The 26,966-nt window shown below is 42.9% G+C and overlaps 4 protein-coding genes across 10 annotated transcripts; 1 reads left to right on the top strand and 3 right to left on the bottom strand.

Annotated features, from left to right (window-relative positions):
- Positions 1–667: 667 nt before the first annotated feature.
- On the bottom strand, positions 668–20,711 carry RB195_010888 (uncharacterized protein; the record flags this gene model as incomplete). Of its 4 annotated transcripts, XM_064192073.1 has the most annotated exons (17): positions 668–822; positions 881–1,022; positions 1,517–1,711; positions 2,614–2,712; positions 2,955–3,068; positions 3,212–3,352; positions 4,439–4,561; positions 4,641–4,788; positions 6,637–6,735; positions 7,625–7,710; positions 7,775–7,877; positions 10,378–10,670; positions 10,725–10,891; positions 18,784–18,850; positions 18,919–19,021; positions 20,100–20,197; positions 20,505–20,711. In XM_064192073.1, the coding sequence occupies 17 exons, from the start codon at positions 20,709–20,711 to the stop codon at positions 668–670; spliced, it is 2,340 nt and encodes a 779-aa protein (XP_064049654.1). The 4 variants fall into 4 exon arrangements, with proteins under 4 accessions (XP_064049654.1, XP_013299038.2, XP_064049656.1 ...); XM_064192072.1 differs by lacking the exons at positions 668–822; positions 881–1,022; positions 1,517–1,711; positions 20,505–20,711 and having other exon boundaries at positions 2,566–2,712; positions 20,100–20,143; XM_013443584.2 differs by lacking the exons at positions 2,614–2,712; positions 2,955–3,068; positions 3,212–3,352; ... (9 more) ...; positions 20,100–20,197; positions 20,505–20,711 and adding an exon at positions 2,104–2,265.
- Positions 20,712–20,875: 164 nt separating this feature from the next.
- RB195_010887 (uncharacterized protein) lies at positions 20,876–21,313 on the bottom strand (the record flags this gene model as incomplete). The annotated part of the gene is made up of 1 exon (XM_064192070.1): positions 20,876–21,313. One exon carries the CDS (start codon positions 21,311–21,313, stop codon positions 20,876–20,878), a length of 438 nt encoding a protein of 145 aa, XP_064049653.1.
- Positions 21,314–21,595: 282 nt separating this feature from the next.
- RB195_010886 (uncharacterized protein) lies at positions 21,596–22,895 on the bottom strand (the record flags this gene model as incomplete). Of its 2 annotated transcripts, XM_064192069.1 has the most annotated exons (2): positions 21,596–22,274; positions 22,369–22,895. In XM_064192069.1, 2 exons carry the CDS (start codon positions 22,893–22,895, stop codon positions 21,596–21,598), a joined length of 1,206 nt encoding a protein of 401 aa, XP_064049651.1. The 2 variants fall into 2 exon arrangements, with proteins under 2 accessions (XP_064049651.1, XP_064049652.1); XM_064192068.1 differs by having other exon boundaries at positions 22,128–22,895.
- Positions 22,896–23,343: 448 nt separating this feature from the next.
- RB195_010885 (uncharacterized protein) lies at positions 23,344–26,833 on the top strand (the record flags this gene model as incomplete). 3 transcript variants are annotated; one of them, XM_064192065.1, is made up of 4 exons in its annotated part: positions 23,344–23,735; positions 23,840–24,899; positions 25,072–25,958; positions 26,005–26,833. In XM_064192065.1, 4 exons carry the CDS (start codon positions 23,344–23,346, stop codon positions 26,831–26,833), a joined length of 3,168 nt encoding a protein of 1,055 aa, XP_064049648.1. The 3 variants fall into 3 exon arrangements, with proteins under 3 accessions (XP_064049648.1, XP_064049649.1, XP_064049650.1); XM_064192066.1 differs by having other exon boundaries at positions 25,069–25,968; positions 26,024–26,833; XM_064192067.1 differs by lacking the exons at positions 25,072–25,958; positions 26,005–26,833 and having other exon boundaries at positions 23,344–23,910.
- Positions 26,834–26,966: the final 133 nt, after the last annotated feature.

The following is a 26,966-nucleotide window of genomic DNA, read 5'->3' as shown; positions in this document are numbered from 1 at the left end:
AAAAAGGATGTTCTGGAAATTCCACATCTCCTTTTGATTTCGTCATCTTATGTTGCACTCCAACCATAATAATAAATCGCAAGTCCAACCGCAAACCCTTCAATCTTTCTTGAGTTTTCGAAAAGTCGAGAAAAAAGAGTATCAAGAAAAAGACGCCAAAAAGCACTTGGAATACAAAAGAAAATGCTAACGTTGCAGCAATGAATAGATGTTCGGTGGCGTTTTTAGTGAAAAAAACAAAGCCATACTATGAGGAACAGAAGAAGTAAAACGCGGTGGATAGAACCGAAACGAACCTCCGAAACAATCTTCTTAATCGTTTACTGGCAAAGAGCCACTGCAACCCAGCAAAAGGGATGTGCAACAATGTCAATATTATATTTCACTCTAAACCACTATAATCTGTCATTCTCAGGAACAGACTTCACCTCCATACAAAATTATCATCAAATCCAAGTATGCGACTGTCTACTTATCCACGTCATAAACGGATTAGTTCGAATAAAAACTGCAGAACATATTCAGATGTCACAATATTAGGAACATAAGGAAAGGAAGACTCATTTTCTGAACGAGTGACGGTCAAGAGAATCAATTGCGAGAAGCACAATATCACTTGTTAAATCTAGAAAACTGCATAAAGTTAAAGGATGTAATTAAACCAAAATCATTCCGATTTCTTCATAAGCTTTTGTGTGTTCTCATCTTCCTTTTCCTCCCGATAAGCAACGTATATGAAGACAATGACTATAATTATCACAGCTGCAATTCCGCAGATGCCCGCGTACAGCATTGCCTGATCCGGAGGCAAATGAAAGTAGTCTAAAAAAGCGAATATGAAACAGAAACATCTAATAACAAATGAAACAAAGCAACGAACCTCTGAAGACGTAGTGGTACATAGTGAACATTGTTAGCAAAGGTATAACAAACATCGCCGCCGAAAATTTTATCAAATTCGATATAGCACGTCGGGTGTGTGCAGGAGTATGAAGTTGTTCGTTTGAACAAACCTCTCCAGTCTCAAATGTAGAAAGTGGAGTGATAACTCACGAAGAACACAGGAAATAGATGTAACTCTACCAAACAACTCACTTCTTAAATGTGTAAGAATTAAGTAGACGTAAATGATGCAAACGAAGTGTGGAGATTCGCTACGAACAAACTAAGGTCTTTAGCATCTAACATCGGTAAATCTTATGTCAAACAAAATCACCATCTGAGCCTATTTGTTAGAATATTCAGAGAAAGAAAAGTGTGAATCTCTTTCCATAGATCTTTGTCGAAGGCCAAAGTTATTAACCATAAAAAAAACGTATGAAAGTCCAACAATTACAGTACTATTGTAGAGCCCATACTATAATTTTCATATTTCCAGCCAAATAAAAATAGAAAAGCTCAAAAATAGAAATTTTCAAAGAGACCAAGTTTCCTCAAAATATGTGACCAATAAACTATATCTGCTTCAAATTCTACAACTTGCGATCCGTGATCTTCCCAATGTAAAAGGACTCACAACGCTAGAACCGCTTGATTCGAGAGATGCCATCTCTTCAAGTGACTCAACTTCTTCGTTACCTTCCTTGACTACGGGGCTGCTTCGTGATCCATTAGACTCAGAAACGCAAGGTCCAGTAACATTTTCGAAGCTTCCAGTGGTTGAAATACTTGACGATGAATCACCACGCACTACATCGTAATCAACAGACATCTAAAGTTTACATCAAGTCATTCTAGAAAGAAACCTCCAATCTGCGTTGTGCACAAACTTAAGGAGCTGGTGGACCCAAGAAAAGCTTCGATTATAGAAGAGTCAGCAAACAAGAAATAAACAAAGGTGAACATCAAATATGTACTAAGGGAATGCCGGAAACTTGACATAACCCGAAAAGAATATCCAGTACCGACAGACAAAGGACAAAAAGAAGACGTCAGACTCATAGTAGTACTTTCCTACATGTCATGTTCATTCTTCCCAAATGTGATTTCGTAGAGGAAAGCTGGAACCACAGCCCCGCCAAATACGGCGCAGAGGACGTGGTGCACAACTGGTACCATTTGAAGGTTACACCACAGTAGGTGTCACGTCGGTGGAAAAAATACCAGTCGGAGATTTCTTCTGCTTGCTTCTGTTTTCTTAGAAATCAACTTTAAGACTACTAACAGATAGAGCGCCAGTGCTTTGATACCAGTTAAGTTCCATGCCAAGTACGACAAATGCCACAACTGTGTATACAGTGGAATATTCGAAATCAAATGTAACATCCGTGAAAGTATTTATCAAGCAGTGTTGATTTATGACGTGTACTTACTAGCACTGAACACGACAAGTTATTTACAAGGAGACTGCACATTGTCCAGAATTATTAGTACTACAAGCAAAAAATAACTAGTATCCATGATAGAGCAAGATCTTAGTCTGACACTAACAATTGATGGAGTGGTATCGTTGAGTGCGATATGAGTATATTAGCCATGTGTCTGGCCTTGAATAAAAAGGTAAAAGTTGTGACAACGTCGAGTTATTTAGTAATAACGAAACAAAAAAGTACTATCGCCAACATACTAGACTACGCAACTTAGTACATGATAAAGAACAGTAACAGAATCGACCCTTGTATTAACACTAGCTTTAATTATACCCATGTGCTCTAACTGCCCAACGCATGCAAAGAATATCGAATCCAGTTTCTTTTTGTCCGTCTCAAAACCCTGCAAAAAAATGTGTTATGACGTAATACTTGTACTTTCATGACAAATACAACAAAGTTGTGCAGAACTGATTGATTTCAATGTTGGTCATTTAGTTCTATGTGTGGCAGAAGTGGTTATGTTACAAAGAAATTATTGTCCTAATAAACACATTTTGTCTGATTTCTTGCACACTACCGAATTTCCTATATCTACACTACCAGAGCATACAGAAAAATTCATCTGAAAGCTTTGAAACCCACATGTTTCATCATGGAGGTGACAAATAATTTTCTCCATCCAGTAAGAGGTACAGTCTTCCATAGTCCATGATCAACAAGAGTCCGGATAGCAACATTCAACGAAGAGTGTTCATTCTGCAACGAGAACGATTACGCTGCAACACTTATGGCTTGTGCACAGTTATTCAAAAAATAGCAAACGCAGCAAAACCGTGTTTGGACAACGGAGTTTGAAATTTTTGAAGCAATACCTAACATTACAACATGAAAAACATTACCATTGCCGGACAGACAAGAAGAGAACGTTCAATATCAGAGATGATATTCGGTGCAAGCGAATGCATTGTCTTGTCTCCAAAGAGAAACAAATTGGAGTGGGGGATTGACGTAAATGGGAGAAGTACGGATCGAAAAACGTTCTGAAACGACCAGTTCTGCTATATTTAAAAAGTTGTGCATGGATAAACAAAGAAAGCTAATAGCAGCATTCACTACAAATTATTTCGTTCTAGGAAATCTGTAAATAAAACAAACGTTTAAGGAAATCATCGGTTCTAGGTTCTCTCCAGTAGTTTGGGGCTCACGACGTAGTTTGTAATAAAAATACGAAGCAACGAAGTATCTCATACAAATCCAATGAAAGCAACTCGACTGACTTCTTCATAACTTGTCTACTCTGCTTTTTTCATTTCCTTATTCATCTTCATGTCGTGCTCTCATTTCACAGTACGTACGGGTGTAAAGAGTTGTTTCGTCAGAAAAACAGCCTCAGACTCCTTATCGTTCTGATTCCTAGATTTTTAGGGGATGTCTCGCATTTCAGCCATGGTTTACAAACTTAAAGGTACGATACCACGAATCTGGTGGAGGAATCCGCGGGAAGATCTAGAGTTAGTTTAGTAGATTGGGGGAACGGGGGTGGTTCCGCTCATCTCTCCCTGGTCGTCGTAAGAAACGGCGTGGGAACCACCTTGGTTATTGTGAGGTACGTTAGAACGGTCCTCTATGCACACGTGAAGAAACGGCAAGAAGACGATGTCTTTTTAAGACAATTTCAATTGCAACGCGCCACCGTTGTGCAAGCATCGCATTCAAGGGCGATCGGCCGGATATCAGCGATATCTTCGCACTAGCATATTCAAGTAAAACCAATGAATAGGCTGCTAAGAGGACCGGAACGTATGCATAGAGGAGCGGTCTAACGTACGTCGCAATAACCAAAGTGGTTCCACGCCGTTTCTTACGACTATCAGGAAGGGATGAGCGGTCCACCACTGATCTCGCAACCTACAAACCCATCGCTAGCTTTACGTCGTGGATTCTTTCACTACGTCAGATTCCTTGTATGCTGCCTTTACATCCCGATCTCTACTTATTAGAAGAGACTCTATAATCAAAAACGCAAACAAACGCTGTTTTTAAATAGGATTGTACTACTTGAAAGGATTCAGGTATTGTTGAAAGACTTCAACTACCATTCGAATAAAATATAGACGAAGGCTCACCTCGATATCACTGATCAATTTCTTACGTGCAAGAGTTCGCGAATTGCGCTGCCTAGACAAAGCAATTTCTTTCATCTTACTCTTCAACTCTAAAATGGAAGTCTTCTCAGAAAGAGAAGAAACCTACAAAGCCGCTAGTTAGGGGAAAAATAGAACAGATCAAGAAAAATATAGAAACTATTGACGTGAGCACAAAACAGACCAGTTGTTCTGCAGTCGCCTCACGTCGATCAGCCGCAGAATTCTGATTGGATACGTTCAATTTTATATCGAATGATGAAATCCCTTCCTGGTCTAACAGTTTCCCGATGTCGTCTTCAGACATCAACGTTATGGAGTGTGTCCAATCCCTGAAATGGAAAACAGTTACATAGTGTTCCTTGAAGAGCTGCAATCGGGGTTGTTAAATCATTTTAGGCGCTATGGTTTCACAGTTTGCCCTCTTCGAATGAAGTGGGTGATCCAAAGATCGATTTGCTCCCCAAGTCTCTTCAGATTTAGAGAATGTTGCAGTCATCTGCTTAGCCATGAATACTCCTTTTGGATCGGAGCTTTAGTTCTTGAGTAATCACTTGGTTGAAAGATTCACACTATTATTTGAAATCAGAAAATCCATCACAAAAATGGCAGCAAATATGATAGCGAAAATATGAGGAGCAACAGTCACACAGGTTCGCCAAGTTTGCTGTAGTTATTTCTTGTCGTAGCTCGAGTAAGAAATCCGATAAATTACACCAGACAATCAATCCTATGTTTCGCATCTACGGAAAACGATGCAGTTTAATGCGGCACAGATATTATAGTGCATGCAAGTTTAGTTGGTACTTAAAGGCAACCTATCACGATTTGACGTGGCGCAGAACCCACAGTGAAAGTGTAGAGTTCGTATTACATCCCGGAAACAGAGCAGTTCGCTCCTCTTTCTCTAATCGTCGTAGAAAATGGCGTTGAGTTCAGTATTTTTACAAGCAAGGTTAAAAGTGTATAAACAGTCAAATATGTTCACGTATTAGGTTCAGCACTTCTCTGCACAACATCTTTGGGTACCAATGCACATTTGCCGACTTTCTTTTTTTCTGCGACGTGTCGTAGCTCAAACGGAAATCTTGAACCGGTAGAACCTCTTCCAGAGCATTCTTTGCGGCAGACTACTAGATAAGTACTAGATACTTGGCTTTGGCTGAAGTTTCGGACCAGCCATCTTCTCCAGACCTTGAAAGGTCAAAGGGCAGATGTGATGTATCCTTCTAAACACCGCATCACAACACAAGCTATTGTTAGTTACAAGAATATAGAGCAAGGACCGGACCAAAGGATTACTGACCGTTTGCATTGCTCTAAGAGTCACGTGGCCGCAATGCTAAGCAACAGTAGTGCATTGTTCCACTAATGGTAAATAGTGGTGCCAACTGACCGTTTAAAATCTCGCATATATCAAAACCCAAGGTCGGGTCATGACAAGGAAAAGGCCAGTTCGTTAGACAGTCAGTTTTCGGCATTTCTCGTTCTGCTCATTCTGAGAGTTTTCGCCATTATCAAAACGTTTCCGTCGTTCGGAGTGCAATGATTCCGGGCAATGATCACAAAATTGGGATACCAATGACAAATGGATGGTCGTACAAACTTGTATGTTATGAGACCCAAGTGGAATCGAACATCTACACTTTACCATAATTTACTGAAGTTTTTGTTTAACCGAATACAAAATGGACATTCGGTGTCTCTGAAGTATTGCTTCCCACAAATTGATATCGCCAGATATGGCTATTATTTCACGTTCCTCAGAACGACCTAGTCGATGCTATCCTTTAGGAGTGTAATCTTCTGAGAAACTAACATTTTGGGCAGAATTTATCAAATTAGTGCACTCTTTGGCATCACACGAAACGTTTACGACTTTCTTGAACATGTTCGTAACTATTGTGTGTTTGGTCTTGCACATGATGTACGGTGTGAAGGCAATGGGTCTAGTACATTCTTATTACTAAGCCTTCGGCAGCAGTTACTTTTGCTTCTTCTCCTTGTTGGACAAATGTAGAACATTTAGGCGAGGCTACCATTTGACTTCAACTCGTCCGCGTATGAATTGTGAGAACAGTGTACTAATTCCTTCCAAAGGTCTTTTATGCTCTGCGGGCTGGTTCCTACTTTTCTTTTCAAATTTACACAATAAAAAAAACAGGCAAAGATACACTCACCTGTATTTGCACGAACTCCTAATTCTGTCGAAGCCACCCAGTTGTATATCCTCATGCAACTTAATAAAATGAAAAACAGATTGTCCTTCACCATCATCGCTGAAATTTCTATATTGTATGTGAGAGGGCACAAGTAAAATGTTAATTGCAGAATATCACATAGCATATAGGATATTGGGATCTCTCATGGGCAATATAAGGTACGAGGTGTAAATTACGACTATGAGCGTGGCCACTTTGAATTCCCTCTAGTCCTCCTGAGAAACGACATGGAAAAGTTTTGCGATACCCTATTACTCACCACTCTCAGATACGCCTCTCGCCTGCAAGGACGTTTTTCATGTCGATTATGGAAACATGAACGTAACCAACCATGTTTCTACTCATAGTCCACACCCCTACCCGTATTGTCCATGAGGGATCCCAACATCGTAAATTTCGTGATATGGTGCCTTTAACGCATCGATACATTCGAAGAGAATAGAAGAGAGTGTTACCAGATCTCAAAATATGTTTTAACTATGCAAACTCAAATTGCTTTTAATGTGTCACTTGGACTTACAACCAAAAACTTAGAGACATCACCCCACGAATCTAAAGCAGTACGAGTTTCAATGCCTATACGGGGTCGTAGATTGTGGGGAAGAAGGTGATTCCGTTCATCCCTCAATGCATTTGCATTTTGCATTGCGTTGCATTGCACCCCGCCCCGCCTATGACTCGTCCGAATGGGCTTTTGACGAATCGCAAAGGGGGAGGGGAGGGGAGGGGCAAGGGTTGCGCATTGTAACGGAAGCCGTCGTAAGAAACAGCGTTCTGGCGCCGTTCGTTCACATTGATACATGGAGGGATGAACGGAATGAACGGAATCACCCTCTTCCCCACAATTTACAACCCCGTATAGGCATTACCCAGCTGAAACACGTACCACCCCAGATTCGTGGGGTGATGCCTTCAAACTATGGAAAATCTGGATACACCTACTCACCGAGAAGCATACAAATTTCCGTGAAGAAACTTAAGAACATCCATATACGTATCTACACTGTCAACAAAGCTTCTAGACACATCACTCTAGAAATAAGAGGACAAAGCATCAAGTCAAAATCAAATTGAATGCAGTGAAAAAAGACCGCACCGACGGATCAGGTGATCGATTTGTCCAAAAATGCTGCAACAGTGCAATGCGAATACACTTCTTCAAAATGGAAATGGAAAAGACGTTCCCGAGAAAAGCTGATCTGTAAAATGAAAAAGCAAAATTTTTCTGTCACAAACTTCCGCGAAAATACTATTGCATGTTAATGTGATAATCCTGACTCTAGAAGCAACACAGGCTCTCGTCGTTATAACATCACACTTATGTTTATCCTTCGTAGCGGGAACAATAGAGGTCCGGATCTATGGTCCTCAAGTTCGGCAAAAATGCGCTTATTGGATGCCCGAGTTCCATTTCAGGGTACTTCAGAAAGATATGGGAACCTTTGCTATAGTTTTATTAACCTAAGAGAGTGAAGAGAAGGATAAAGTTGACGAAGATGGAAAACCGTATTGTTTAGTTATAAGTACTTAATTGCAGAGGAAAACAAAATAAAACATTGCGAAACATTTTGATCCCTCAAATTCTGCAGCTGTAAAAATCACGCTACCAAGTCTGAGTGGGGGCAGCGATATAGTCTTGTGTGGGCTATTGAGTGAACATGTACGTACATTTGTTCATGTAAAGCTTCGGGGTCAAAAAAGATACTTACAGCTAAACTTGGTGAGTGATAAAAATCACCGTCTGTGCAATCGTTTTCACCGAACGTGTGAGTGTCATTTCGTTTTATCAACGATGAAGTGAGTTTTTTTGAATTCGAAAAAAATTTCAGGTACGTTTCGTGGGTATCCACAGCTCCAGCAACAACTTATCTCTAGTGAAAATGACTGGCAACGGTAACGGTGATCGTTAATTGCGCTGCGTTCTCTTTATGAACCACCCACCACGCACTTCATCAATGTCCCTCATCGCCTAAGAGGTGCGGAACATCCCTCGCAGGGGCACGCTATCTCTTCCACTGCTTCTGTACGGAGTATCGAACGTTTGCGACAGAGATATATCAAATGATTGCACACGAAATGCCAGAAGTAGAAAATAATAGTGTTTTATTCAAGTAAAACAAAAAATATCGAAACTTTCAATTCTCAAGAAGATAAAGTGAAAAGATCTGTTAATTAATACCAACATATTTTTTAAGACCTTAACATTAGAAAGTGTAAAATGTTACTCTGTTTCAGAGCCAATATGGTGATGTCTTGACTAAACACATCACAAAATTTCCGTCTGCCAGCTGTTACGCAATAGCCATTACAAAGTAAAATTTGGAACTTTGTCAGCTTTATGTTCTTTGATGTTGTTTTGTTCCTAAAAAAAAAGCTTTCTATGTTTCCGGTAATTGCGTCAGACGATGACATCAGCCGCCGATTGAGTCAAGTCAGTCAATGGTAAATTATGGCAATGTGAAGAAGTTAGACGTGCTCTGAATGTATAGAAACATCTAGTCATCTAATCACAAAAGAAATCCATGGAATACCAACTAGTGAATTAAAGGCATCAGCCCACGAATCTAGGGTGGTATGGATTTTCGTTGGAGTATACCTATATCGGGTCGTATATTATGAATACAGAGATGGTTACGCTCATCTCTACCTTGCATCACTGTAAAAAGAAGGTTTCGGAATGCGATTCTTTACAACGTCCTCTATTGCAAAGCGCCACCCTTGCGCCCCGCCCCCTCCTGTGATTTGTCGAAAATAAATTCGGCAGCCTCGACAGGCAATCCGTTTCATTCGACGAATCGCAGGCGGAGGCGGGGCGCAAGGACGGCTCATTGCAACAGAGGACATCGTAAGGAACCACGCTCCGAAGCCGTCTATTTACAGTGATGCAGGGAGAGATGAGCGCAACCACCTCTGTATTCATGATCTACAAGCCGATATAGGTATATTCCAACGAAAGTCCATACCACGCCAGATTCGTAGGGTGATGCCTTCAAATTGAGAAGTTTTCGACCTAGCAACACAAAATGTTTTCGCATACTTCTTTCCCGATCGTACTTGAGGATGCTGAAGCTTATGCTCCTAAGCCTTACCTTCTTTATGACTGTGCAAACGCGACTAGCGGTAATCGACTGGTTCCAACGCGGCATCCCAGTGCACGCGCCACATCCAACTGCAAGCGACTGAAGATCGATTGCGTCTCCTCAGTAGCCTATTCAAGTAAACAAATGAATAGGCTGACGAGAGGGCCGGAACGTGTACATAGAAGCGTGTTCTAACGTATCTCGCAAGAACTAAAGTGATTCCCACTCCCTTTTTACGACAACCAAAACAGGATGAACGGAACGAAGCTGGATTCCACAATCTACTTTCCTAACTCTACACTTTCGATGTGCGATCCGTCCCACGTCAAAATCGTAATACGCTGCTTTTAATGCATCATTTAAGCCATCACATGCATTTTTTGCTGAATTCACGTGAAGATTTCCCTTGCTTCTGGTACGGTTGCAAATTTAAGGTCACCTAACATCACACCTCTTTCTCCTCAAAAGCGATGTAGATGAGGCTCATCTTATATTATAATCGGTTTATCTTGTCTTGTTTATGATCTTGTAAGTTGCACATATCCCTGGGTGGCACTCACGAATAATGTTGGCTTTCTACTTGCCGATTCAGTGCAAAGACACTAAAAGATTCACTTACCTTAGGAATCTCAAAAATCCTGGCTGCAGCCTGAGGTTTGTGAAGGAGGGATTAAGAAGTGTATCAGATATCAAACTATGAAAGACTTCAGGGGACAATGAGAAGTAAAATCTCTTCGTATGAAGCAAAGCCAGACATCTTCGTGACACGCGAGAAGTGAACATAATCGGCTTGGTAGAAATACAGAGCAGAACAAGAATGTCACATCCCAAGGTTGCTAGTGAGTAGAACAACCCGTTGAGAAATTGCGGACTTAATGATTCAGCCTGCTCAATAAACAGCAGTTGCTTTTTCTGAAATGGTCAACTACAATCATAATTTTGGAGAAAAAGAAAACAAAAACTTACTTTACTACTACAATCTTCGAATTCTTCTATAACCTCGTAGAGGTCTGTGTGACCGGACCTGACCAACACATGCCTACCAATTTCCCGGTTAAGTCCGACAAGCACACCTTTCATCAACCGGTTTACGTCACCAAAGTTGCATTGAACAATGGCGGTCTTCAATTTCTCTATAATATTTTCCTATAAATATAATATGTAACCTCAAACTGGATTTCACGAAAAGTAATTATCTCACTGCGACTCCAAAGGCTAACAACACTTAGGCTTACTTAACTTAAACGACGGGCGGATGTAAAGCCTAATGCGACTATTTGCATCTTCGTCGGGGTGTCGTCCATCAACATATCTGAGCCCATCCTGCCTGATCTTCAGCTAGAGCCATCTATCTGTCACTATCCCATACTTTGCGAAAGGCTACATCTTGATTAGACTGCCTGACAACGCCAAGTGTACCCACATCTTCTTTCATCAACTCCGTCCAAAACTTTCTTTTACGACCACAAGGCCTCTCTCGGTTTAAGTCTGGGAAAATCCTCAACAAAAATTGGACAAAACGATCTTCTTATAGCATGAACAAAGAAGCAAAGACGGTTTCTGTGAATAATTCAGAAGGCCAAGAAAAGTGTTGATGTTTCCCACGTGACATCCGACATCTGCCAGGTACCCACTTCTAAAGCTTTTTGCTATGGCACATCATTGACCAAACCATTGAATCTCACTGTTGTCTAAGCAACTTTTTCTCCATGTCGTCAAGCTTCTACATCATAAGTACAACTTTCATCAACCGGTTTACATCAGTATACGTCGTCCATCACGCCTGACCATTTTGCCCAAGTCTCTGATTCGTACATCATTATAGGGTGAATTGCATATAACTTAACTCCCAGTTTCAATTTTTTTTTCAGGGCGACCGCAGGCACATGGTCTACGAGCTGGATGTCTCGATTATCTGACACCTCTCTGACAATTGCAAGCAGATGTGAGATCCCGAGGAGTCAGAGAGGAGTTGCACTCCATAGGCTGCAGCTAATTTCAACACAATGCTCGCAAATTCGCGCTGCTAGAAGCAAACATTAGCACATCTTCGGCGTACTTGAGATCGACCAATGGAAGTGTCGATGGTGCTAAAACGACATCAAATAACATCAAATAATAACTACTCACTTTTCTACGCACGATAGCATTCGACAGCCAAGTTGAGCAGAAAAGTCCCCGCTACAGAATCTTACCTCTCTCCAGTCTCTATTTCGAACGTTGAAGTACATCCGTCTGGTGTTCGAACTGCAACAGTTGGTTTTCTACTCATATAGTTAATTTGGCGTGCGAGCTTTTCTGGAATTCCATCGGCGCGAAGAGCATTGCGGAAACAGCCTCGATAAGGCGATGCGAAAGTGGCTTCGTAAGTCAACTACATAGGATTCCAACATCGCTGCCAAGTGGTTCCATTGCTGTGTTTGATAAGCCGATCCAGGATGATCCACTCCGAAACTTTGCACCTCGTACGTGCAATGACATCCTTCAGTAATTCTTGGGTTCCGGGGCAGATATTTTCTTTGCGAAGAGGAATTACGTTAACGTATCTTCAGGAGTGGATCAGGGGCGGGTGTAGTGTAGTGGTTAGAGGTTCCGCTTACTGCACAATCGATCGGAGGTTCGAATCCGCCCTAGTGCTCACCAAGCCTTTCATCCCTCCGGGGTCGATAAATTGGCACCAGACTTCTCTGGGAGGATAAAAGCACTGACTTGACACATCGGCTAGCCACCGCAAGTCATTGTATAGGCCAGATACACGTTCGTAAACCTCAAACGATTCTGAATTGAAGTGAACGTGGGGGCGCATCCCAAACGGATTGATTAACGCCAGAAACTTTTAAACTTTAACTTTTATCTTCAGGAGTCAGATATCATTTCGTCAACATACTGAACGGATGATCTTCGATCTCTTCTATTTCGGAAGGAGAAACAAGTTTAAGAATTTCCGCGTTACCTCCATAGTCTTCGCCTCTTGCATTCTTCATTTTCTAGACAAAGGCCAGACCCTTAAACTCAGTAGTTTTTTTTTTCGCTAATCGCATTGCATGTCGGTCGATGGACGAGTACTGGTTCAGCGACAGACAGCGCTTGGCGATGTTGGAATGTTCCTTACAGATTGGCAGGGTTCCTTTGGCGACCACGACTCGGCTACTAATGTTGAGGAGTATAGACTTTTCTCTAGCTCTTGTTCTTCCACGTCTTTTTAATCTCTTTTGCTCATGACCTCCATTCGTTCCACAATCGCGTTTGAGCTCAATTCTTTCTCACACATTCCTTCCCTTTGACGTAACCACAGGTGCGGGCGACCGACACTACAAAATTTTACAAACGTTGTCTTCGCAGATACAAAAATAAATCTCTTCCTCGCTGTCAAAAGCGGAAGTTTTTTCTTGACAGCCCTGAATACATTCAGTGAAGGAGTCGGCGTCAATCATTTTCCCCTTGGTCTGTAATCCAATGTTAGTGGACACTCACCTGCGGAATTTTTCCCCCCATTCAACATCTTTCATACCTGCCATATTGAATTTCGGTTGATGTAGAACCCAACGACTCCTCTTCCGGAACCGCACCGCTAAGCTGAGAAGTGGACAGAATTGAATGCTCCGTTATAGACAGTTCTAGATTTTCGTAAGACCGAGAGAAAGGTGTTCCTCGTCAGAACGTAATCTTTTGCGGTCGATGGTTCCTCGTAAACACGTAGTAAAGACGAGGTTTGTCTCTCCGTAAAAGTGCACCACATGTTATCCGACATTTGCTTCGCAGGACAATGCAGTGTCCAAGCCCATCGGATTGTTGTTTGAGTCTCATCGTTGTATTAGCATTCCGACAATTATCCCTGCTGTCTTGTACTTCGGACATCAACGTTAAAGGTCCATCACAACACAACATCCTTGTTGCAGTCTTCAGTGGTTCCCGTATTTGGGTAAGCATTTACAATCCAGAATTACTCTTGCGGTCTCCGACATCGTAAAAGGGAATATCTTGACGACGTTGATCCAAACTCCTTCACCATGTTTTTGTAGTCATTCCTCCCAGCTACTGCGTAACCTCCTACTTTGCTCCTATCCAGATCGCTGCATTAGATATTTTCGATGATGTGTATTTCCTGCAATGCAGCAAATGGTGCATGCAAATATCGCAGTGGTCTGGACAAGGGTTTGTTGGAGTTCACTCTACAGCGACCTGCGCTTCAACGTTACGAGATAGATGTTTGCTGCCAAAGATTCCATGTTCCCCTTAGTCATCTGACCTAGCAGGATATGGACTCTGACATGGTACTAGACGACAGCACCTTTCTGGAACATTTAGGAAAGTTTTGACATGTAACAGTGCGAGTTATATAGCTCGTACACCTCCAAGAAGTACACTCAAATGCCTGAGTTTTGATAAAGGCAAAGTTTTGATCAACGACAGCCACTACGAACAGGTAACAAACAGAACAGGCGGCCGCAATCAGCACTCAAACCAAACGCAGCAATGACCTTCAACCAGTTGAGCTAAACTCTGCTGCATACTAAGAAAAGATTCACTTGGCATCTGGGTTGCTAGTGAAGACGACAAGCAAATTTCGGAAAAATGTCGGAGCACTTAAGTGTTGAAAACGATAAGTACAACTTATCGCCACTTTTTTGTCGTACTTGAATGATGTTTCCCATGAAATCGTGAAGGAAACTACTACTTCAGTAGGCAACGTCACAGAAGCTGTGCGTTGTGTTGATGATCGATGAACATTCACAAACAGGGGCTCGTGACAATTGGCGGATTAATGAATATAGTCAGTGTTGTGATATCGTGACTCAGACGGTAGTCGGTGCAAAACCAGCACCTTTCCACAGCATTACCGTAATCATGTTTGAATGCGATGATGGAAATGATATTAGGTGAAGTAAAAAGTTCTGAACGTTTTCGCTGGGTGTCTTTAGTGAGCTATATCTGACGATGTAGACATCACGTCATGAAAATGCTATCAAAATGGACAAAAGTTATCGACCAAACAATGTATATTTGTTCAAAATAGGTCAGTCCTAACAGAGTTAATTTTATCGTCGAAATAAAACGAAAAAACGCTTAGAACTTTTTACTTCGCCTAATATAAAACTATGGATGCGTATCTTTTTCGGGATCTCTGAGCCAAGATTTAGTTTCTCATGTACCTGATTTACTATTACCATGTTTTTTTTAAACCTTTATCGTCCTGAAATCCCCTGTTTTAATGTAAATGAAAGTTTTTCTTAATCGAAAAGCTTTGCCGCAAGTGGAATAAAGTCGACTGCAATTGCGGCTTGACTGATGACTCCGCTTCGAACTGTCCAAAAGATTGTTACACAATGGAAAGATCATGGAAATGTTGATGTTAAACCAAAATCAGGACGACTAAGGACTGTCAACACTCAAAAAATGCGTGGAATCGCTAAAAAGATTCAGAGAAATGATGGTGCGAGCCTCAACGAAATGACCCAAGAGCTCTCGATTTCTCTAAAATCTCTTCATATGATGGTCTGTAACGAGACAGGACTCAGAGTTATTGATGGACAACTTCTCAATGGACAACTTCTTAACGGTCAAACAAAGAAGAGTCCGTAGGATAAATGCAAGAAACTTATTGACTTTTTGAACGTGCGCCGCATGGAAGACATTGAGATGAAAATGAAGTGTTCACTACTGAATTAGCCAAGAATCCACAGAATCATCGACAACTTCTCAGTCCAGCTTTTAAAAAAAACCGTAAACACAATTCACAAAGAGTCTTGCTCAAAAAAAATTGATGGTATGGGCGGCACCAGTGCAGCCGGGGAGACAGTTGATTTTCATAGTCAAAAAATGAAAATCTATGTTCAAATCTATCACACTGAGATTCTTGACAAAGCTGTGTGGTCTTGGAAGGAATGCCATCAGAATTTGATCGTCCAACAGGACTGAGCTCCTACACGCGGAGTCAAAAGGACAATTTGATATTTGGAAACGAGAATCGGGTCGTACCTTAACGAGGATCAATATCCCACAAACAGCCCGGATCTCAATCGATTAGAACTTTCGGCTTCGGGATTCATGGGAGAATAGTAACAAGCGAGAAACAAGAAATTCGGATCAATTGAAGAAAGAACTGGAGAAAATTTGGCACGATCACGAAGCCCACGGAGGCCATTTTGAGAAATTGTTGTAAAAGTTCATTGTTGTGATACATAATGCGGATTAAATAAGCTTTTACTGGAATTGACGATTCAAGAAAGAAAATTAAGTCTCAACTTTCGCGCCCACACTTTTTCGCCACCCTATATTAATGCAACGCAGAGGCGGAAGTCGTTACGGGATCATTCAACATCCTCTTACGCTCTTGTAGTCATAATAAAAGGATAAAGGATAAAGTCACTAGCGTATCAATTCACTTGGAATGCCGCAACGCAATTCGTTTTACTGGATTTCTTAGTCGTTGATGTTTTGGAACGCGTGTTGGCCTACACAATGACTTGCGGGGGACAGCCGATGATCAAGTCAGTGTTTTTATCCTCCCAGACAAGTCTGGTACCAATTCATCGACCCCGAAGGAATGAAAGGCTGGGTTTGCACCAGGGCGGTTTCGAACCCTCGACCGTGTGGCTACAACGGACCTCTAACCGATTGCGCCACACCCAAGGGATCTGTAGCCGGTGATATATGATAATACTTAGTGAAGAAGAAGGTTACTGTGGCCAAGAAGAAAAATACATAATACGGACAAAAGTTACTGCACACATGGGTACGTGATCCAGGTATAAATCGTCTAACGGGCAAACAACCTACACTTCTGGTTTGAAACAAAAAACAATTCCAAGTGAATCTTCTTTACGTTTTTGCGTTCTTCGTGAGAAAGTTTTAGTATGGCCCTCTTCGAACCAGAAGTGAAGCCGTATTAGTAAACTCGCGCGGCTATTACGGAGAATCCCGGGATCTTTTGCCTTCAAATTTTGAAATGCAATGTGTTATCGTCATGCATAGCATAGCGGCACAACTCATAACTGAAGTTGGGAACAAATATGTGTTCCGTCACGTCCAACTGCTGACTACTCTCGAATGACCTTTAGTTAGTCCCACTGTACAGTTTATTGGGTATATCCGTACACTGTTTGCTGCAGTGCAGGAAAAGTACGTCAATGACCACGAGATCGTCATGAGGGGAGTAGAACAACTTGTTGGAACGTCGTCTAGATGAGAATTTATGCGTCTGTGCGATTGAAGAGGAGTCAATCTTCGGTTTATAAGTGCTCACTAATCTTCAAAAAATTCTCACACAAGGACATGATGGACTGAATGGGTTGATATCCAAATATCCAAGATACCCAATATCGAGGAATTCAAAGATGGGATTCGGCATCCCTACAACAATTTAATGCTCTTAAATAATGGTTTTATCTACAGGTGCGAAAGAGAGGAGCCCTGAGCCTTCGCAGGTGAAGGAGGTCTGACTCATAGGTGCAGCTCAAAGATTGAGGATTTCCTCGCCAACGGTGCAAAAGCAAAGAGCGGTCTTTCGCCAACAGTCTGAAAGTGAAGAGAGAGGGGTGGGAGGGGGTGGGAGTGAGGGGAGGGAACACCAGCTCCAAACATCGGACCAAAGAAACGGGTTGGCAGAGTAAGTGGAAGAGGAGAAGTCTGCTGAAGCTTGAGAGTTGTCATCACAATTTCGATTACTTTCCGACAATGAACATCCCGTTATCTAGAGCTCGGAAATATAGAGTAGTCTGGAAATTTGCATTAGATTCAGACCGCCCAGTTCCTCATTTGTTGAAAGAAAAACTCCGAAGAAGAAGTCGATGGATCTTACCTCAACCCAAGTTCGACGTGGCAGATCTAAAAAAAATGAAGAAAGTGTTCCTTTCCTACTGTCAAGGAACAAGTTCGCCTTGTGTCTCTGTAGCCAAGATAAATAAACAATTTTATGCGTGCGCTTCTGGAAATTTAAAAATTTTAATGTTGACACATGCGGTCAGCGAAGAACAACTGATCAAATTTGATACTCCGCCATTTATCCAGAAAATAAGGAATTGAAAGAAGTAGCGACTGGCCAAAAATCATTCTTTCAAAATGGATGAGCGAAAGATATTATACCCGTTTCAAAAAATTCGGCACTATATCCAAGAACCACCGAGAGCTTTCGACATTGGTAAGAGCGGCTTATCAAACAGCAAAGAGACATCTCCTCGCGATGAACAAGTCGTCTCGTCGTAATCGGTCCACGTATGACATAGATTATAGATAATAGGTATTCATTGTCGGTGATCGAAGAGGGTAATGTTATTTGAAATCAGTAGAGGTAGAGTTTCTGAACTTCGATGTCACTTTCGAATGTCCTCCTCGAAATCCCTTCTTAGGGATGGATTAGTAGGGATGTGGAGGAATTCTCCCTCTCTGCAATTGATGACATCATGAGAAGAAAAGTCGAGCAGTGTTCCGTTCCCCAGAGCTCTTTCCATCTACTTTTCACTTTTCTTTCGTAAAATAAGCCATGAACAAGATTGTATAAGTCGTTTTCCTTAGTTCTGAACTCGTCGCCAAACTGATTCAGCCCTTTCCGGGCCCAACACTCTCAACTTTCGAAAAGTTTTCTGCTAAAACTTGGCTCAATGTCCTGAATGCAGAACTCGGCTGCTACATATTACTTTGGCATGTTTACATCTCTAATACAAAAATTTTGCAAAGAGAGTATATTCGGAATTACAAATGCGTTGTTAGCAGTGATACGACAAATCCCATTTTCAAGTCTAATTTTTGAGTCTATTTGTCCAAGACGCACCCACTGCTATTCCGCTCAATGATAAACCAAAGTCCTTGAAATCAAATAGAACGTTCACTTTGTAGTTATCTTTGAATACCGTAGAGTAGAACAGCTCGATTGAATTTCGATGGTGCTAGCATAGTTTTAGGTAGCAACCGACCACAAACTATCACTATTTTTGAATAGCCTAACGATTAAAACGCATATCCAAATGCAACTTCATGATGTTCCGTAGGAAAAAAAATTTAAGTAAAAAAGGAGCAAACTACTGACTTGTTTCTCGTCTCACATCAAAAACGTTCTCACGCTTGGTCGTAGCCGACAGGAAAAAGTCGACAATCTAGAACCGAAGCAATTAAAACGAGAACCACAATCAAGAGATAAGATCTCCAGGAAATGAATAGTAACCTCGTTCAAGACATCATCAAATAATTGATTGACTTTTCTGTCGATAACAGGATTGAAACTTTCCAAACTGGCTATTTCCTTAGAACGAAGGAATGTTGGTCTCCTGAAATGAGCGCATTCAAAGACAGTACTAATGACTAAAATTCTTCTAACTGTCGTACGCATCCCAACCGTTTGATACCACAACAGTAACATATGACATAAAACTCTTGTTCCGTTTGAGTTGCAGTCCTCTTTTTCTTTTCTCTTTGAATTGCTAACAATAGCAAAACAACAAAACATGTTATTCTGAGGAAGTCTAAAGACGGTCACTTTCCTAAGAAATGAAGCAGGTCTAGCTTTTCACCATGGCATGAAAGATGGGAAAGAATAATCTTCAGAGAGCAGCGAAATCCAAATACTGCAAATAATAGAAATCTTTGAATTTATAGTGTTACAAAATGTGACGACTTCTCCTACGCTATGGTCCTTCAAAACTTATCAACTGACTTTTCCTTGTGAAAGTATGACAAGCTCCTAGGAGCCTTTTCCTCTTGTTTCTCATTATCTTTTCGTATAACAGTTCATGAGTAGTGTTAAATAGTCTTAACAAAGTGCTTTCCTACGAATTTTATCAAACCTTGTTAGAGCGCTTCTAAGACCTCAGTTTGTAATTTCACCTCGATTTGCTCATGTAATTCTACATGATCAACATTTTTTGTGTTCGTAAGCGCGGTACGAATACCCAGAATACATCTTAGAAGAGTGCCAACTATGCACGACTACGCAAAAATGGAGAAGAAATACAGCTCCCACATATGGAAATCACTGACGCGCTACCAAAGCACCAGAGATAACAACTAAACTGGTGGAAAAAGAGCATTTGCTTGGTAATGGGACTACTATGGATACTAATCATACAGAACAGGACGAACAAGGGTAAGAAATTAAACCACTATTTACTAAGATGAATGGGACAGAAAAACGCAAAAACTAGTTTTAAAAGAACTCGCCAATGCTGTGCAACCCTACTCATGTATTACAATAAAGAAGCAGAATGAAAAGCAACAAGAGCATCGACGAGTTTAGCGTGCATTGTGGAGAGGAACCAGTGCGCGCCTTCACAGTAGGTGCAACCTCTCACCCCGATACAACTAGTTTACGCACACCTTAGATAGAGTTGCACCCCATGACTTACTGACTTAATCGGCGGGTTGATGTCATCGCTTGACGCGATTACCCGCATCTTCGCCGAGGTGTGCCGTCCTTGAACGTAGCTCTGCCCAACATTCTCGATCTTCTGCGAGTGCTTGCACAGAATCGTTATTCGTCGTTATTCCATATTCTGCGAAACATTACGTCTCGCCTGAACTGCCTATCCACGCCGAGTGTCCTCAGGTCCTCTTTCACCGTCTCAGTCCAGAACTTCCGTTTTTGGCCAAGTGGCTTCTTCCAGCTCGAACCCGACGAACTCCTCAGAACTCGTTAAACAAGGCGAGCTGCCGCTTTCCTTAATAATATGACCAAAAAAGCGAAAACGACTTACTTTATCCAGATTCGATGGTGGTGGAAAATGTTGATATTTTCCACGTCTCATCCACACCAACTTCTGCGTAAAGATCTTCGTTGTGACATATCCTAGGCCAAAAATAGTCAAGTAGCCGTCTAAATAGCTTTCGTTCCGTGCAATCAAGCCTCTCCATAACCGTTGATGGTGCTGCCCAAGTCTCCGATCTGTACATCATGATGGGGCGAATTGCGGATGGATAGGCTCGCAGCTTGACTTCGTTGGTGATGGGGCCAACCACAGGCATTTCGTTACGGAGTTAAATGCAGAAGTAGCCTTAGCGCATCTTTGCTGAACATCTCTCTCGTAGCTGCCATTGTTCTTCAGCGTACAGCCCAGGTAACAGAACTCATCGACGAGTTCTATCGGTTGTCCGTCCACCCTGATTCCCGTTCGAGGTCTCGAAGAGATCTACATCTGCTTGCATTTATCAGGGCCTAGACGTAGTCCATATGCTGCAGCCAGCTTCGATAAGAGATTGACAACATGTTGAAGTTTTGAACTGCTTTCCGCGAATATAACAGCATCGTCGGCGTACTCGAGATCAGTCAAGCGGCAGCATGATGGTGCTAAGACAATGTCGGCAGGACACCGGCCGACTGTTCTTCGCATAATGTCGTCGATGGCGAAATTGAACAGGAAGGGTCCTGCCACTGCTCCTTTTCTTACTCCAGTTACTTCCTCGAACGGTGTTGTACATCCGGCTGGTGTTCGAACTGCAGCAGTTGTTCGTTGCATCAAGCAAGCGAACGAACTTTCCTGGTACTCAATCGGCGCGGAGCGCGTTGAGAAGGTCTTCTCGATGAGGATAGTCGAAACGGCTTCAAAATCTAGAAAGGCCAATTGCATTGTCTTTGAGTACCGCCAGAAAGCCAGCTTGCTCGTCTCGCGTTGTTTCTTCGCGATGTTTAATGAGTCAGTCCAGGATAATGCGCTCCAATACCTTGTACATAACACGCAGCAGAGAGATTCCTCGATAATTCCTAGGGTCCATGACGGATAACTTCTTGTGGAGAAGCGTGTCTTCACGAGTCAGGTATCCCTTCTTCTATCCATATTGAATGGATGATCTTTGTCATCTTACGAATCCCAGACGGAGGAAGATATTCCAGCATTTCTGCGCTAATCCCGTCACCAGATTTTCCACTTTTCATCTTTTGGATACAGAACCTCCGACTCGGTCGGTGGTTCTGTATCCAAAAACGTTAACCGCATATGTCGGCCTATGAACGTGCTCGAGTTTGGGAGCTGACGATGCTTGCCGGCTAAGCAAGGTCTTGAAGTGACCCACCAAGCTTCAAAGGTTGCTTCACCGACAGCCATTACACTGGCAGTATTAAGGACAGGGGAACATCTTTTCATTTTGCTGCTGTACTGTTTTAGTAAAGTATAGGTACTCCGCGAATTCTTGTTCTCCCACGCCTTTTCAAACTCCTTTGCTCTTGCCGTCCACTCGTTACCGCGGTCTTGTTGCAGTTGACGACGCAACCTCCTTCTAAGACCCTTTTCCTGGTTGAAGTCAACAGCGCTGCGCGCGACACATACAGAATTGTACGTGGACGTTGATTTTTTCCGCAAATGCAAAGGAGAATTTTTTCCCGCGGCAATAGAACCGGGAGCGTTTCCCTTGCAGCGTCTTGATGCAATTTGTGAAGGAAAGTCGCTAAGCTTCTTTCTGTTCCGTACTCCAACATGAACAGACACACGTTGGCGGAATTTCGTCCTGCATTCTTCGTCTTTCAGACCTGCCATCTCGATTTTCGGTTGAAGGGGAACTCCTCGGTTTCTTTTGTGGAAACATATCTTGAAGCTGAGAAAAACTGGAGTCAGAGTCGAACGCAACGTCCCAAACAGCTCTAGATTTTCGGATATCTGACTGAGGAATGTTTCTCGGCAGAACGTACCCGAGCTGAAGTTTGATAGTGTTCATCTTCCGCTTGTGCCGCTCTTCAGACGTTAAAAAGGTTGACTCCTGCCACCTGAGCTGATGGCGTCGATGATTCCTCCTTAATGTGGAAGCGATGATGAGGCCCGTCTGTTCACATGAGTCGACCAGACGGTCACAGTTGTCCGACGTGCGCTCCGATGGATAATACCATTTTCCTCTCACATTGGATTGCTGTTCGAGTCCCATCTTCGCATTTGCGTCGATTCCGACAATGACCACCTGCTGGCTTGCTATTTTAGACATCAACACATTGAGTTCATCATAGAAATCGTCCTTACTGTTGTTCTCAACGCATCTAGACGACTTTGAGCTAAATTCCTCGATGCTGATGACTGGCCGATCTCTCATGCATGTTTCCTGCAGTGCGGCAGAGGGCACACAGAGATATCGCAGATGTCTAGACACAGCGGCTTTTTGAAATTCACGTTTACTCGATTCAGGAGGCAGTTCAGCGTGACGAAACGAATGGTTGCTGCCAAACATTCCATGCTCCCTTCAGGCTGTTCACCTTTCAGGTTGTGGGCTTTGGCGACGTGCTAGACGACATCACCTTTTTGCAATGTATGGGAATCTTTCGCCATATAATAGTGCAGGTTACATAGTATAGAGAGTCACCTCTCTATGATCAGTTTATCTCAAGATTGTGTTAGTGTTATTGTTGAGTATGTATGTAAAGGTTCAATTGCCCAAGTTCAAGTCTGAGGTGTGGTCGGCCCCGAGTGGCACAGAAGGTTCTCAGACGGAAAGACCCGCGTGGCAGTAGCTGTTGGTACACATTATACCACTGAACATCTTTCGGCTTATGGTACATCGGTCAACTCGACAAGGACCGATCAACTACTAAGGAAATGAGTTCTACTACGTTTCTTTTACACGCCGTCCACGTCCAAGTCTTCTCCTAAGCTCTAATGAACTACGTACAGTATTCAATATGACATCAACCCTGGCGACGCGGCAAGGCCTTTTGACGCACTCAGGAAACCGTCTGTCGACAATCATACAGGAAGAGTCCGAAACCATCAATGCGTACGTCCATTCTTCAATGGAGGCAGCTGAAATTTCGGCACTTCGGAAACGGATACGCACAGCCAAAACGGCAATTAGCACCGAAGCAAACAAGCTAGATGCTGCAATGGAGAAGTTCAGCGAAGCAGTGGACAGGTTGGACAACAAGACGCAGTCACTCCTAGAGATTATTGAAAGGATTGAAACAAATACTACAGCAGCAGAAACTCTTCTGGACAACGCGAACAAAGCGCTGACAAGGCTAATCCGACTTCAAGAGGAGCTTGAATTCGACCAGGAACAAATCTCGCTTAACAGGTGTGAAGTTCCGGAAATGAAACTCGCACAAATCCAAAATTCAGTGGAAAACTCTGGGAATGAGAGATCTTTTGGAAATCTTTCGACCACACCGTGGATTCCAGAAACATTCACAACCTCTTCAAGTTCAACTACCTTCTTGACGCCCTCGAAGGAGACGCAGAAGAATCTGTGAAGCTTTTCGAGGTCCTGGGAAGCACCCACCAATTGGTGATTGAGCATCTGAATGAGAAATATGGCGACAAACAGGCTTTGGTTGATCAACTTTTGAAGAATCTCCACGGAGCACGCGCCCGGACCGACAGTCTAGAAGACCACGAAGCATTTTGCGAGCAACTTCACTCTATAACTTCGCAACTGACACTCAAAGGGGAACACGTCGACAATGTTTTCCTGCAAAAGGAGCTGCTTGCGAAGTTCTCGGCGGACGTTCAGAGGCATATCTTGCGGCAGAAAACGCAGTTGAAGAAAGAAGGAAATTGGAGTACGGCAGCTTTGCTCTCAGCAGCAAGAGAGCATATCAAGACCGAGCTTAAGATCAACCGCCAAGTTGAACATAGCCTAGGAAGTGGAAAAATGGGGAAAACAAATCCTGGAAAGAAGAAATATTTCAGCAAAACAGGAGTAGTCCCACTTGTAGCACCTTGTTTCTACTGCCATAAAAGCGGACATCCAGCGAAGGACTGTGACGAAGTCATTTCTCGGGAGCAACGAGTACAAATAATGAGAATGCAGAATCTCTGCCACAATTGTGGAGGAAAGGATCACTGGGCTACGAAATGCCCCAAAGGAACTTGCAGAATCTGCAGACAAGCCGAACATCACACGTCCATTTGCAAAGAACTCTTTAGCTCTCAGGAAGCCCGTCAAAAGCCTCCACTCCGAGAAGTACTACAGAAGCAGGGAACGAAGCCTCAACTACCCAAGGCCAAGACTTCGAAAATAAATACGGTCGCTACGAATGACGGTAGCAAAGGGAAAAGGAAAGCTTCAGACGCAGTTTTTCACGTCAGCAACACAACGAAGGTTCTCATTCTGGCGGGACAAGCCAAAGTACTTAATCCGACAACAAAAGCGTTAGAACCAGTCTACGTGATTCTCGATACAGGAGCCGACCGATCGTTCATCAGTAGCAGTTTGGCTGAGCGCCTCCAGCTGAAAGACGTAGATTCCAGTCGTCTAAGCATAAGCACCATATCATAAGCACCTTCGGTGCTCACAAGCCTTTCGAAAGGACTTGCGGCATCACGGTTTTCCGCATTTGAGATGCTGAGGGAGTTCCACATACGTTCACAGTTACGAAAATCGATGCCATTACAACACCATTAACAAGAAGCAGACTGAGTCAAGAGGACAAGCAGTTCCTGTTCGAAAACGACATCTCTCCATCAACCATACTGTCGAGAAGATCCAGCCATATATCCTTCTTGGTTGCGCCGATATTTTCTCACTCCTCAAGGATGGACCAGGAGCTCAAACAACACTCCCATCCGGATTGAAAGCAATCCCCTCGAGACTGGGATATCTCATATCTGGACGAAGCGGCGACGAATTAGTCAACTCGGAAAGTTCGGTAGATGTGGCCCAAACAATAGCCTTAGAGGACACAAACAATGATGTTGCGCAGACTTGGGGACAGTTCTGTGAATTCGAGAAGTCCGGAGTTAAGGAATTTTCGGGTCCAATAACGGAGGAACTGAAGCAGACAAACGCAGAAGTCTGGAAAGTTTTTGAAGAAACTATCGAAAATAAAGAAGATGTATACTATGTGCGCCTTCCATGGAAGAAGGAAGCAAGCGGACTTCCGGACAATAAATCGATTGCATATCGTCGTCTGCAAGCAAATCTTTCTAAGCTTAGGAAGGATCCCAATCTACTGCAGCAGTACGACGACACGATCAAGAGTCAACTCGAGCTGGGTATCATCGAAGAAGTTGCTGAGGATTTAATAGTCGAGGAAGGAGAAGTTGTGGACTACCTAGCACATCAAGCCGTTGTCACGCCGCACAAAGAAACTACCAAGCTACGCGTTGTGTTCGATGCTTCAGCACATCTAAGCAAATCCCGGTCGCTGAACGACGTTCTCTATCAAGGACCAGTCATTCTTCCGAAGATGTGGGACATCTTGCTCCGGTTTAGATTTGGAGATGTTGCCATCATCAGCGACGTCGAAAAAGCCTTTCTGCAAGTACGGCTGCATCCCAAAGACAGAAATGCAGCAAGGTTCATGTGGGTACGAGACATCCACCAACCACTCAGGAGAATCTAGTGTTCTTCCGGTTTACAAGAGTGACCTTGGATTGAACTGCTCTCCCTTTCTGCTTGCCGGAACCATAGTGCATCACCTAAGAACGCATGTCGAGGACCAGCTTGCCAAGGAAATCGAAGACAACACATATGTGGACAATCTCATTGTAACCAAAAGATCATCAGACGAAGGGTTGCGGTTTTACAACGATTCGAAAGTCGTTTTCAAGGAGCTCATTATGAACCCTCGCGAATTTCAATCCAATGATAAACAGTTGAAAAAACGAATCACGTCCGCCGACCTAGCTGGGAATGATAACCCGAAAGTCCTTGGAATACTATGGAACACTGAGAAAGATGAACTAGTGCTTTCGTGCAACTACCCTCCGAAAGCGAAAGTGACAAAGAGGTCAGTCTCAGAACAAGTTGCTGCAATATACGACCCTCAAGGATGGCTCACACCTCTCACGCTGGCCGGTAAAAGATTCCTCCAATCGCTGTGGAAATTCGACTACGCCTGGGATACGGAGATATCTGAGGAGCATCAGCAACAATGGAAGGATATCAACCAAGCAGTCAATGGCTTTCAGTGTGTGTTGCCGCGAGAGGTCGCTCAGATCGACACGCCAACAAAGCTTGTGCTGTTCTCAGACGCTAGCGGACAAGCTATGGCAACGTGCGCTTACCTTGCTTCCACCCTGGGAAGCAATTTACTCGCTGGAAAATCCAAACTTCCACCCATCAAAGACATCGTGACGTTTCCAAAATTAGAGCTCAACGCCGCTACACTGGCTACTCGTGTTGCACATTCAATACCGCACAAGGATCTCAGAAATAGTCATCCTGTCTGACTCACAAATTACTCTCAAATGGATCGCATCGCCTTGCCCTGCCGAAGAAAGAGCAGGAGTATTTGTTGAGAATCGTATAACCGAGATACGAAAGATTGTGAAGGACATTCCAGTCAATGTTCACTTTGGATAT

Source organism: Necator americanus, chromosome III (assembly GCF_031761385.1).
Source record: "Necator americanus strain Aroian chromosome III, whole genome shotgun sequence".
NCBI classification, from domain to species: Eukaryota; Metazoa; Nematoda; class Chromadorea; order Rhabditida; family Ancylostomatidae; genus Necator; species Necator americanus.
Note: the sequence above shows the minus strand (reverse complement) of the source record. Positions and strands in the feature narration are given on the sequence as shown.